This window comes from Branchiostoma lanceolatum, chromosome 1, assembly GCF_035083965.1.
Source record: "Branchiostoma lanceolatum isolate klBraLanc5 chromosome 1, klBraLanc5.hap2, whole genome shotgun sequence".
NCBI classification, from domain to species: domain Eukaryota; kingdom Metazoa; phylum Chordata; class Leptocardii; order Amphioxiformes; family Branchiostomatidae; genus Branchiostoma; species Branchiostoma lanceolatum.
Window position 1 is genome coordinate 2,163,439 of NC_089722.1, and position 14,039 is coordinate 2,177,477.

The 14,039-nt window shown below is 41.4% G+C and overlaps 1 protein-coding gene across 1 annotated transcript in view; it reads left to right on the forward strand.

Annotated features, from left to right (window-relative positions):
- Nucleotides 1-14,039, forward strand: part of LOC136429341 (sperm-associated antigen 17-like) — a 40,909-nt gene that overhangs the window by 3,268 nt on the left and 23,602 nt on the right. Inside the window, exons 4-19 of the mRNA XM_066419196.1 lie at nt 798-959; nt 1,498-1,650; nt 2,798-2,935; nt 3,339-3,455; nt 4,499-4,646; nt 4,987-5,235; nt 5,631-5,783; nt 6,287-6,498; nt 7,059-7,213; nt 7,743-7,942; nt 9,056-9,237; nt 9,730-9,888; nt 10,651-10,762; nt 11,348-11,494; nt 11,980-12,129; nt 12,674-12,855. Of these exons, the coding sequence (XP_066275293.1) occupies nt 798-959; nt 1,498-1,650; nt 2,798-2,935; nt 3,339-3,455; nt 4,499-4,646; nt 4,987-5,235; nt 5,631-5,783; nt 6,287-6,498; nt 7,059-7,213; nt 7,743-7,942; nt 9,056-9,237; nt 9,730-9,888; nt 10,651-10,762; nt 11,348-11,494; nt 11,980-12,129; nt 12,674-12,855 (2,619 nt within the window). The remainder of the gene's footprint in view (nt 1-797; nt 960-1,497; nt 1,651-2,797; nt 2,936-3,338; nt 3,456-4,498; nt 4,647-4,986; nt 5,236-5,630; nt 5,784-6,286; nt 6,499-7,058; nt 7,214-7,742; nt 7,943-9,055; nt 9,238-9,729; nt 9,889-10,650; nt 10,763-11,347; nt 11,495-11,979; nt 12,130-12,673; nt 12,856-14,039) is intronic.

Here is a 14,039-nt window from a genome sequence, read left to right on the forward strand (position 1 = left end):
TCTGCTCTATGAAGTTGCACCAGAAAAGCATATAATGTATGAGACAACCAACAAAAGATGCTCGAAATTAAATGGCTTTGCCAAAATCCTTTAGATTCAATGGTACTTGGCTTTTTGTTGCAAGGAAGTTACTAATGTGCAACTTTACATATGGCACTCCTTAGCTTATTTGCAGCCACACCCAATAACAAGTGTATGATACGGTGTGTACATTGTATAGCAGGAATGTAAAGTAACTGTTGCCTTCGCACTTGATGAACCGTAACACACAGTGTACAACTAACATGGCTCCTCTGTTATATTGCACACAGCTGTCCATAAAGGACAGGAGGGTCAGGAAGGTACAGCTGGATATTTTGATATGATTTATACTTTATCTATGACTGGAGGAACTAGCTTGGAAATTTCATTTGAAATGTCTAAGCTCATCTGTAAGTTCAATATCAGTGGTAAACAGTAAAATTACAACCAAAAGTTACCCCCCTGTGTCAAACTTAATGATGATTGACACGTCTAAACTTCCGCATCTTTTGTCATGTCCATCAATCTACAATATCTAATACTGCATGATTTTGCTTATTCCAATACTAAAATACAGAAAGAATGACTCACTTCCCCACAGTGCCAAATTTTACAGCCTTGATTCTGAATTTCTTCCCCACTCAAGACAGCACTTTCTACTGGAGGTGTTTAATTTTTCTGGAAGACAATGATTCAGACTTTATCATAATCTTGTATAATTTTCATCACAGGTGTTCTTTTATGCTAACTTGTAATTTTTTTTCCTTTGCATTCAGCTTGCTTTTGGCACAGCTGTGTTTGAGGACGTGGCCTGTAAGATTTACGACATGTACGACTGGAAGCGCCAGTTCCAGCATTACCTGAGTAACATGAAGCTGCTGCACGTCCCCCTCCACGGGGAGGCGCCTCCTGTACCTGTGCAGCCAACTGACTCTAAGGTACGGAACAGCGTTTGTCTCTTTTAGTTCATTTTTCTGTCAAATTTACCCTGGGTTGGCCAGCTCTGTGACTGTCACTTCTTTGCAGTGGGGCCCCTTGTAGCAACGATTTGAACCAGAAAGATAGAATAATCTTTTTATGTACAGTGAAGTTTGGGAACACATTTTGTACTATGCTGAATTTTTGTGAAGCAAACAGTCACTGTGCATAGAGATAATCGTGAGTACATTCAATACAAGATTATCATTAACTAAAATTGTTTGCTTTCAAATTGTTTGCAAAGTCTTTCCCGTGAATTAAAAAAAAAAAAAGAAGTATCAACACACTGTAAGCCATTAACATTGCATTCATAATATATTTTTTTGGGGAAAAGTCAACTTTTACCGTCATTTTCTTTGTGTTGGGAATTCTTATATCATGATTCCTCTTAAAATTTTCCTTCTCTTTTGTCTATCAGTACATACTTTTGAGTGTTTTCAAAATGGTAATAACTTAAAGGCATCCTTGTAAAATTAACACTGTTTATAATTTCCCCAGTTGGCAGCCCAGGCCCCTACTCCAGGCATCCCAGAGCTGGATCTTCCAGCTGCGCCCCCTGACGTCGACATGCGGTACTACAACGAGCTGATGAACACTGTACCCCAGGAGAGCGTCAGCATCCCCCTCATCATGCACTGTATGCTGGAGCAGGTAAGGACAGACCCCCCCCCCCCCGATCAATACTGACTAATCCCCTCATCATGCACTGTATGCTGGAGCAGGTAAGGACAGACCCCCCCTGAATCAGTACTGATTAATCCCCCTCATCATGCACTGTATGCTGGAGCAGGTAAGGACAGACCCCCCCCCCCGATCAATACTGACTAATCCCCTCATCATGCACTGTATGCTGGAGCAGGTAAGGACAGACCCCCCCTGAATCAGTACTGATTAATCCCCCTCATCATGCACTGTATGCTGGAGCAGGTAGGGATAGACCCCCCTGGATCAATACTGACTAATCCCCTCATCATGCACTGTATGCTGGAGCAGGTAAGGACAGACCCCCCCCTGAATCAGTACTGATTAATCCCCCTCATCATGCACTGTATGCTGGAGCAGGTAGGGATAGACCCCCCTGGATCAATACTGACTAATCCCCTCATCATGCACTGTATGCTGGAGCAGGTAAGGACAGACCCCCCCCCCCTGAATCAGTACTGATTAATCCCCCTCATCATGCACTGTATGCTGGAGCAGGTAGGGATAGACCCCCCCCTGGATCAATACCGACTAATCCCCTCAACATGCACTGTATGCTGGAGCAGGTAAGGGTAGCCCCCCCCCCTGGATCAATGCTGACTAATCCCCTCATCATGCACTGTATGCTGGAGCAGGTAAGGACAGACCCCCCCACACTGAATCAACAATGATTAATCCCCTATTTATTGAAAAATGGAGAAAATAGGCCTTCTTGAGCAAAAAATGATAAACTACTCGAACAATAGTAAATCAACGTCTTTATAGTTGCAATGGACTGATCCCATAACGCCGCATACCGTCAAAACATAAAAATGCAAAAATAATAAAGAATCGGTCTAAATTGATGAACCCTGAAACGTTCAATACAATCCTTCATACATTTGTACATAAACACAGTAACAGTTAGGTAAGGACTGGTGGTTGCTACAAATAGACTTTTTTTCTACCAAAATTAAAGCAACATCATCATTATGATATCTATTCAGTTATTTATTTGTCCTTTAATTTATCCATCAACCCATTAAGAATTTGCTAATTTTTCCAGTTTTAATTCAAGCAGTTAGAAAAATGTAACTATGATTCCTTCCAACCCCAGGTCAGCGCGACGGAGGAAGATCGTGAGCCGCCCAGCGAACGCCCGGTCCCTCCCCGACAGGACGGCGTTGACCCTCGTCTGGCCTCGCACATGAGCGGGGCAGCCGTCAAACTCGCTCTGTCTGTGGAGGAGCAGATGGTAATGGCATCTCAGTGTTTATTGTGTAGTTTCTTGTTGTTGGTTTGACCATTTTACCTTGAAAGTTGTACCTGTCCTAACTTTCATTGTAATATAAAGTATGACTGTTACAGTAGCTCAGCAAAGAAAGGCTTTAGATAAAGCTACAATTATTATTGATACTAATTAATGCAACAAAACAGAGGAGCAGGCTATTTTGGCTTGGCAACAGCAGTCTTGCTCTCAATCACTGCAGCGTAACTCCACTTACTGACATCAACACAATAATGTACATTGTACAGTTACTGTTACTGTAACATTTCACAATTTAGAAAAACAGTGTTCATTAAAAATTTTCAATTAGGCATTGAGAACTTGCAGGGTATTTCTTTGAAACGAACTTGTCGAAATGTCTCCTCCCCAGGCTCTTGATGGTGAACTTGACTTGGCGGCCAAACCTCCGGAAGACAAGAACCAACAGCGCCCCCTGCTGCTGCAGTACGGGGACGGCGTGGGGCTGCGGACGCACCACCTCAAGCGGGTGAGTGACGATGTTGCTTCTTCTTCTTTACAGTCCGTGGTCAGATGCCACATTGTGCACAAAAGTGGTCAAAGTAGTAAAGTCTGATGTAAGTTTTATTAGGCCTGCACACACGCCACCTCAAGCGGGTGAGTGACGATGTTGCTTCTTCTTCTTAAATCATTTCTTTCTTCTTGAGATTTCATGAGATAAAACTGATGAAAATGTATTTTTTGAAGCTTAAAATGACAAATTCAACAATGAAAATTAAAAAATCGGCTCCCAAGCAATGAGTGGGACGGAAAAAAATTTAAAGCTGGAGACAGCTCTGGACAGTACATCGGAATGGACAGTATTATATTAACAAGCTATAACAATAGTCTTAAATCATGGTGGTCAAAGTAGAAGGTCCAATGTTAGGTTTTATTCTGAGACTTCTGCAATGAACCTTCTGACGAATCCAAGGGAATTGACGAGGTTGTGGGCTTAGAATTCTAAAAAATTTGTCAAAACCATCTTCAAGAAAGCTAACACAAAAAGATCCCTGATGTCACATGATTCAATTATCAGGCGAGTGACCATCAGTACGGTGTGAGTTTCAAACGGTGGGAGATGCCAGAACTATGACGGACTTATGTGAAACAAGGTCATTGTGTAAGAACTTGACTTTGGGGTCTATATCCTTGAGCTAACATAAGTAAATCTCTATTAATCCATGGCACAAGTTTCAAGCGGTGGGAGATCCCAGAACTATGACGGACTTATGTGAAACAAGTGAGAACTTGACTTTGGGGTATATCTAATATATTGTGCAGTATAGTTAATCTCTATTATCACATAGCCAGATGGCGTCAACCAATCAGAAGCCTCCATTGCCCATGTGTTATGACGCCATAACACACCCGTTCAACCGTTCCATTATGTATTTTCTCATAAAATCACCTTGTTCGCTTCGCTCACTCTGTGGTTTTATTTGGTGGTTATAGCACATGACCAGGCGTTATGACACCATTTACACCTCGGGGCGGGTCATTAACCCTTAATTAATCCATGTTCCGTGCCAGGTGGACGGGTTCGACCCCCAGGCGGAGGAGCTGAGGATGGTGAGCCTGCTGCCCGTGGCCCGGCTGTGCGAACTGCCCCCGCCGTCAACCCGGATCAGTAAGGAACGCGCCGCACGGCTACAGGAGCTACTGCACTTCTGCGCTACAGGTATGAGATGCTGGAAATTTATCTATTTTTGCAGGGCCTGGCACTCAATTTTGCGGTAGGAGGGAAAAGGAGGTTTTTGCAGTATTAAAGCAATTTTGTAGTACAGTAATATTATATATAATAGAAGCAAATATTCCTGGTTTTATGTAATTGTCTTTCTTATCAATATTGAATAAATTGAAATTTTTGATACTGTCATTTTTACCTAATAGTAATCACATTTGCATATGGACCACTTGTCCATTGTGGCCACACTTAAGAATTGATGATCGCTCAACAGATCATTTATCAAAAGTCTTGTCTACAGAGGCCATCTCATAGTGAATTTTTTTCTCCCCAGGCAACTTGAGCCTGTCTGAGATCGACCGTGCTTTCAAACAGTTTGTGTTTGAGAGTATGGCTGGCAGCACCACCGACCGGAGTGGCATGGTCCTGGAGCCCCCCCTAGCAGATGAGGACGGTACTGAACCTGAGGTGGAGCTGGATGTGCCCTGGGACGACCCCTTCCCTTTCTACCAGGAACTGATGAGGAGTGGACTCCTCAAGGCAAAGAAGAAGCAACTGGAAGAACAAAAAACCAAGACAACAGGTAACTTGTCTGATTTAGTTGTTAAACTTGATTACTATTATCAAGTCAGCAAGACAGTGACAACTTTCTAAAATCAATGTCTAAAGGAAGCAGTATGTCTTAGGATAATGAAGAAAAATTGTTGGCAATTTCTATATAAGACTGTGGCAAGCTTTTGTCACTGGCAAATGTTAGTTTGAATGTGTTTGCGGTGCGTATGTGTGTGTGTGTGTGTGTGTGTGTGTATGTGTGTGCATGTGCACATGTGTACCGTTGGCACGTGTATAATATATACAGTCATGTTTATATAGTACAATCATGTGTATCTGTACCTACTAGTAAGAAAAATTCCCAGAGAGCTGTACATGTCCAATTGAAAACTATGACTAAAGACCATTTCCGAATGTTTACTACAGAGGCTGAACCAGACAAGCAGGATGCCTCCCAGCGAGGCACGCCTGTGGAGGAGGAGGGGGAGGTACGGCAGACCGGCAGCCGTCCCACCAGCGGCAGGTCCAGGTCCCGCCCCACCTCCGCCAGACAGGGCTCGGCAGGATCCAACAAGTCTGGTGAGGCCTCATACGATCTATCTCGTCTTTTGTTTGCTTTCCTGTCAATCAGATTTGACGACAGTGTTTGAATGTCCATTCACTTCTCATTCATTCCTTCATGTCTTTGTTCTTTCATTCATTCATTTTGTTTGTTTCTTTGTTCCTTTCTTCGTTTGTTTGTTCCTTTGTTCGTTAGTTTCTTCAATCCTTCCCTTCTTTCATTCCCTTTCTTTACGTCCTTCCTCCCTTCTCTTTCATTCCCTTTCATTCATTCCTTTCTTCCTTTTCTCCTTCCATTCTCTTCCTTAATCCCATTTTTTTCTCCTTTTATGTCAGCTTCTTTGCATCCCTCTCCCATTTTTTCTTTCACTCCAAATTTCTTCCTTCCCTTCTGTCTTTTCTTTCATTTCAATGTTTTCAAGCATATGGTTAAGGCTTGAGAACAATAAGCTGAGATTTGACTACAAAATGTACTTCAGTCAAAATGTCAAAATATATTTTTGGTTAATTTTGCATTCTAGGCAAAGAACAGTCATTAACTGAGGAAACACCAGATGAGAACAAAGCACAAGAAGAGGAGGAGTCAAAAGAGGCTGAACAAAAGTGGCAAGAAGAACAAGAGGAAGAGGACCAGGCAGATCATGTGACGGTGAACCTGATAGAAGCCACTCAGAAACGTCAGCTGGACGACTGGTGCTTCGCAGAACACTTCGAACCAGAGGTTCTCATCCAGGTAATGATCAGGTTTTGATGCTGCTGTAGTTCGTCATTGGTGGTGCTAATGGTAATTTCGCAGTCATTGATATTTCATAGATAGCCCTCCCTAAAGGTGACAGCACAGTTACAAGTATTGTGGCAATAGTGCAGCATTGCTGCATTTTCTGTCACTGTAATTAGTTTTGCTCAACCTGTAGATTATTTGCGGAGTTGTTTGTGTGCTGAAAAGTAGTTGCCTTACAGAAAAGGGTACTTTTGGTGTGGCTGGTAGTTGTCACGGATGAAGGTCAAAGTTTGTTTCAGTCTAAGGAGCCTGAATGATAAATGAGGATAAATTCATTAGTGCAGCATCAATGCTAAATTGCCAAAGGATTTTCATCAATGTGGCATTAATGGCACTAATGCTGCATCAATGCCAAAAATGGCTCATACATACTGGAGGACTATTTACAAGTATAACAAACACATAATGATGAAAAATAGTAACAATGACATTAGGAACAAAATAGCAGTGAGATCAATCCAGCATCAGTCCTGCGTTACACACCACTTCAATCTACAATTTGCTTTGTGCAGGTCCTTGATGAAGCCAAGTTCAAGTACTCGCACATGGACAGTTACTACCACAAGAGGGACCACTCCATGATGATGGTGTTCCACAATCCGCTGGGACCAGACCTCCACAACCACACGGCCTGGAACACCTACCTGCACTCTGATGTCGGGTTCAGGTGAGTTTGCTTTTTAGAAAATTAATCTTAGGCCACAACAATTTGATTTCTCGGTCAACGGATTTTTGTTTAAAAAAAAAAAAAATCTAGAAAAAAAATCATGAAAACAGAAGGCTGGCCCCGCTGTTTTCATGAATTTCTTTTTTCTAAATTTTTTTTGGGGAAAATAAAAATCCGTTAACCAAGAAATTAAATTGGTTTGGCCTGAGTGATACATACAATTTTGTTAAGACCAATTTTGAGTTTCGGGCAGTTTTTTTTTTCAGTGGAAGAAAAACTAGAAATACAAACTTGAAATACATGTTTGAACCAATTTTCAGGATGGGTTTACTTTCATTAGGGAAAATACATAATTTATTTAATATATCGTTAAACCAACTTTCAGGATTTCTTTTAGCCATGAAATATCTCAGATTTGTGTTTGAACCAATTCAAATGATGGTTATACCTTTCTTACCAAAAGTCATACCATTGTTCGAAAATCATATCTAAGAGAAAAGCTTATTCATATTTTCATCCCATTGCTCAGAAACTACCTGGAACACGTGACAGAGAACATCTCGGACTGGGTCCGCGTGGAGGAGGCGAAGCACCAGGCAGAGCTGCTGGCAAAGGAGCTGGCGCTTCAGAGGACGCCTGTCACCACCCCGGACACCTCACGCCCCTCCAGCTCAAAGAGCCAGAGGAAGAGGTCACAGTCTCCCAAGAAGAAGTCCAGGTCCCCTTCAGGTACCTGCAGTTCATATATAAATCACTAGATGGTGCTGTGTATCAGTCTCTGAAGAAGACGTCTAGGTCCCCTTCAGGTACCTGCAGTTCATACATAAGTCACTAGATGGTGCTGTGTATCAGTCTTTCAAGAAGAAGTCCAGGTCCCCTTCAGGTACCTGCAGTTCATATATAAATCACTAGATGGTGCTGTGTATCAGTCTTTGAAGAAGACGTCCAGGTCCCCTTCAGGTACCTGCAGTTCATATATGAATCACTAGATGGTGCTGTGTATCAGTCTTTGAAGATGAAGTCCAGGTCCCCTTCAGGTACCTGCAGTTCATACATAAGTCACTAGATGGTGCTGTGTATCAGTCTTTCAAGAAGAAGTCCAGGTCCCCTTCAGGTACCTGCAGTTCATATATAAATCACTAGATGGTGCTGTGTATCAGTCTCTGAAGAAGATGTCCAGGTCCCCTTCAGGTACCTGCAGTTCATATATGAATCACTAGATGGTGCTCACAGTGTATCAGTCTTTGATGTCTCCACACATACCTTACAGTTGACTCTCCTTACAGGAGCCCGGCATACATGTAAGAAGCACTGAAACAAGACCCTATAAATGAAAGTATTTAGTATTAGTATTACCCAGATTTTTTATCTCAAAAATTCTTCAACGGAAAGTCACAACGGTATACTTGATATCCATGCAAAAAAAACAGAGCTCAAACTCCTGCTGGCTCAAGTAAACAGACCTTTTCTTTCATTCCAGTTTTCTCCTGTGTTCATTGGCTCAGGCAGGACCCAACATCAGTCTTTATGCCAAATGAATTGCTGAGTTGAACAAATTTTGACCAAAATGGGAAAGCTTGAACCCTACCTTTTCCTTCTAACACAAAACATAACATACATAACATAACATAACATAACATAGTGTTCGGATAAGAGGCATATTGCCTATGAGATCCGCGTCTCCAGATTTTGCCAAAATGTTCAAGGAAAAGAAATGTTTTCAAGGATTTTAAGTTGGTACGGTGATCATAAAATTTGGACCCCTCTACTGTGCATAACTAAACCATGACGCCTGCCCTACACCTAGAACAATGCAATGTCACAGAGGTTTGTTTCTTTTAGGTAAGAGGTCCAAGCGTGGGTCAGCCAAGTCCCCAGAGAGACCCTCGTCTGCCAATCGGCCGCTGCACGTGAGAGAGAACTCGCTGAAGGCCTGGAAGGAGGAACAGGACATCATCAAAGCTGAGGAAGAGAAGAAGGCAAAGGAGAAGGAGGAGAAAAGGGCCAAGTCTGCCAGCAAGAAGGTATGGTAATCATAGTTTGTCTTCTACTGTTATTTTAGGGTCCCTGTTAGCCAGAAGGTCACCAAGCACCAGCTAAACTTCCTGAGACATAGTCCCTGCCCTCCTCCATCAAACCGTAGAAATGCAAAATAAAAACATAGAAATGCAAATATTTGACGGTCATGCAGCAACTTCCTCATTGGTCGATTCTCTAATTACCAGGTAATCATTAGCTAAATTGCTATAATTGTGATTGACAGCTAGGATTGGTCAAATGTTTGCCACAATGGCCTTGTTTTCATTCTACCATGTCCGCCACGTGAGATTTACCCAAAGTTTTGGCTAACTTCGTCAGCCTAAAAAATAATGGAATGGGCCCATTAACTGCAACTGTTAGGGTTACATGACTTGTGTTCTTGGTAGAATTTTGAATTTAACTTGAGAAGGACATTTTCTAACTGAAAGGCAATTAGGCAATCTGTAACTTAAAAATGTCTTTGTCTACTTTTCCAGGCTAGTCGAGAGCGAGGCAGCTCAGCCGGCAGCAACAAGAGTAAGAGCCGGGAGAAGACGTCGGACAAGAAGTCTCGAGAGGACAAGGAAGACAAGGACAAGACACAGGACCCTGTACCGGAGATACAGGAACCCACAGAACCTGAGGTCATCCTACCTGTGAGTTTTTATCCATAAATCATATATTCATCTTCATCATCATCATCCACTGATATTCATCTTACCTGTGAGTTATAGAATTTTTGTTCATTTGGTAATTTTTTTGTTCTGTCTTATACATAAGTTGTAGATTCCAATATTGTGTTCCATAAATGAACACAATGAAAACAGTTTAAACTGAAATGTGCCACTGTTTCTGTTTTAACAGTTTTTAACCTCATTCCTGCTATGAATGCATAAATATCTACCTATATTCGCCAAGGTTGCATTGATATTGCTTGCTGTCAAACATACTGAAGAACTGACATTTTGAACCAACACCAAATGCAAACGATGTACAATTTTGTTGCTGTGGAAAAGATTTTCACCCTTTTTGTACATTGCGGAAAGCGGTATGGCATTATGTCAAAATGTCTAAAGCAAAAGGGGCAGGATGCTGACAACATCAGTTGTGAATTAACCAATGCTCACGATAAATCTTTTTTCAACATTGCTAAGGCCACACCAATTTAATTTCCTGGTTAACGGATTTAAAAAAAAAATGCTAGATTGGAAAATGAACATGAAAACAGAATCTCAGAGGAAAGTTTGTACTTTGGTGCACACAGTTTCAGGGAGTGAACAGGGTCAGGTGCAAGTTTTCACCCCAGCCTTCTGTTTTAATGATGTCCTTGTGCTAAAATTAAAATAAAAGAAATCCGTTAACCAGGAATTTAAATTGGTGTGGCCTAATTACAACCTTGCCATTTCTCGCTCCCACAGTTCACAGGTTACGATGTTGGTAACGAGCTGGTCCACGCGGCAGGGGAGTCCGTGACGCTGTTCCCGTGTGACGGGGGGATTATCAGGACTGAGAAAACAGCTTTTGTACAAGGTTGGTGTTTCCCCCTGACTTCAATCAAGCCTCCTGTAACGGCTCGCCACCCTGTAACCGCTCGCCGCCGGGAGGGGACAGAAACCCCCGTATAGCTGGAGTTTGTGTTATACAGACTAGGTGTTTCCCTCCTGACAACTTGGTGATTTGTTTTTGAGATCCACGTGACAAGAACTAATTCTTATTTGCAATCATGTTGTGTATGAATGTGATTATTTCAGTGTTACATCATGCTAACTTACATGTACTCCTACATATGGTAATCAAGACCAATTAAGACTTTTTCTTAATTCTTTCTCTACTCTTTGATTTGGCAGTAGAAAAGAACGTATACAACATTTACATGACGTACGTGTATATGCATGGATGAGATCATCTGACAGAGTTGGAGCACATGATATTATATTCACAGATAATTTATGTCAGGTATTATAGAAACTTAAGTTCTTATTTGTTATCAAGTTTATGATTAAGGGAAAAGTTAATCAGAATTCCCTTTCTCACATGTTGTTCACATTAGTTGCATCAAGTTAACAAGTCAAAGAGTTTTCTCCTAATTCCTGCACTTCATAAACAATCTGCTAGATGGCGTTGCTGTGCGGACGTCTGTGCTGAAGGATGGCCACCTGTTTGTGATCCACATCCTGGATCCCAGGCAGAAAGAAGATGCAGAGAACGCCGGCGAGGAGTCTGTGAAGGAAAAGGCAGACCTGGAAAAGTCTGAGAAAGAAGGTCAGTAGAGAGCTAAGGACACAAGATGTGTCATAGAATGTAAATACGATATACACCCAGACTTTCTATGGAAAATAGAACTCTGCATTGAATACTTTGGTAACATGTACATGTAGATATACTTATACAGGCTTAATTTTTTTGCACTTTAGGAATCCTCAATAATCTATGTCCCGATTCAGACATGGGTTCCATGTTCAACTTGACAATTTTTTCCCCGTATAAACAATGAATACTGGTATATATGAGTTTTATAGCATGTCATAATTTCTTATGACATGGAAATCTGGAGGGTGATTCAGAATCAACTTCACAAGATGACTCACAGGTATCATAATCAACCATCAATCATTCGCAGGCATCAGTGTCTGATGCATGGCGGCTACAGACGTATCATAACAATAAGTTATTAGACATTAATTATTGTATTAGACATTAATTATTGTTGTTTGATTTAATGTCTATTTGTAAATTTATTTCCTCAGAAGGAACACAGTCGCCCCGTGCTGCTTCCCCAGACAAGAAGGACCCTGCACCCCCACTAGCAAGGTTTGGGTCCTTCACGGCTGTCCTGAACGACGGCATGTGTCTGTCCCTCAGCAACCATGGACCTAGCGGCAAACCCAAAATGCCAGGTAAACTCTTTGAGTTAGTCAACACTTCATTCTGTATCAATGCAGTGCACATATACATGTATTTACAATTTGTATATCTGGCAAGACCGTTGGGTTATAGTTACATAACAAACATTTTCATTATGAAATAGTGGCTTTGTTTTGTTTTGTATACTCTCACAGAGACTATTGAAATGTCCTTCTCTAATTTCTCCAAATTTTAGAATGTAGTTACATGATGCATCTCAGTGAATCATAGCTCAAGCATTGTCATTCCTTTGAAAGTCTTCAGAGTCTGATCCTTGCCAATAAGCAATCTAGAATTGAATGCCAAATGTCAACAGATTCAAGATGATAAAACCACAAAAGTGCTGTATACGCTTGAGCTATGATCCATTAAAATTCTAATAGGGACACCAACATAGGCAGCCATGGAAATTGAGCATTAATGCTACATGTAAGATATGAGTGCTCTTCTATTAAAGTGTAAACCAAGTAATTGAAATTCATTCGTATAAATGGACAATTTTGCAAATGAAATGATTTTTAATTCCTTTTTCCCCAGATGACATGTCAGCAAAGGAGGTTGACATTATGACCAACATCCCCCCTGCGTCCACCCCCACCCCTCCGCCCCCCTCCCCCTCCAGAGCCAAGTCCCCGCGCGCCAAGTCCCCCAAGGGGAAGCCCAAGTCTCCCAAGGGGAGGAGGAAGGAGGCACCCATAGAGGAGAAACCTCCAGAACCGGTAAGAGACATGTTTTTTTTTTTTCTACCTTAGGGGCAGAACCATTCCCGTATACATGTATAACAAGATCTTCCTTTGATTCAGATGACTTAATTTCTCATCTCCTCGACATATGTCACAGTAGAAATGGCTATTCATGACAATCGGCGATTGTCCTTGGACAGATCGCCATCGCCGTTTGTCCTAGGATTGCCCTTTGTTCTAGGACAGACGGCGATTGCAATCTGTCCTAGGACAATCGCCAATTCCACTAGTAGAGATTTTGAAGTAGGTAGGTAGTATGCTAAACCTGATTGAAATGTTGTGCGATGATTCATTCTATTTTCCGAAGCATTTCTATCTAATCAGAATCGCCGTTTGTACTAGGACAGATTGCAATTGCAATCTCTACTAGTAGAATCGGCGATTGTCCTAGGACAGATCGCGATCGCAGTCTGTCCTAGGACAAATGGCGATCGTGATCTGTCCTTGGCTAGGACAATCGCCATCTCTACTGTGACATATACATTTTTAACCGTCTCCGTGTGACTGACAATTTTCTGTTGTAACTGTTACAGTTGAATTTTTGTGAAGTTGTTGCACATAATAGTTTATGATGTTGTACATACATGTACATGTGCGTGTACATTATGTGTCACTTTTCAATGCAATACACTGATCAATTTGTCCCTCTTTGCATGTTCTCCTGATATTCATTAGCGATTGCAATTCGTTAAAATGTTCAAAAATAAAAAATTTAAAAAAATAAAATAAAAATGTTCTGTTGCTTTAGCAGAAAATTGTACAGTAACTGTAACAGTTGTACATTTTGTCAAGCAGCAGTAAGTTTGAATGAGGAGATCTTGAATGTGCATAATTGTTAAACTGGTCTTGTGCGCAATGTTCAAAGCTTAATGTGCTGTCCTTTTCCCACCTAAGCCACCCACAATTCACCTGGATAGAATTAAGGACATTGTGAAATTCCTACGACTGAAGGTATTTCTCAGCAACAGCTGCGGTATTTGTACACAATCATGTACCCGGTATAAACTATAATGCACCTGACTAGCACAGCAATCAAAAATCACACTTTGCTCACAATCAATGTTGTTTGAATGGTGTTTCATCTAAATAAGATAGAAATACAGGCTTTTCATTTGACGTCATTTGCGCCATGTTGTAGTGTACATCAAATTTCTGTAAAA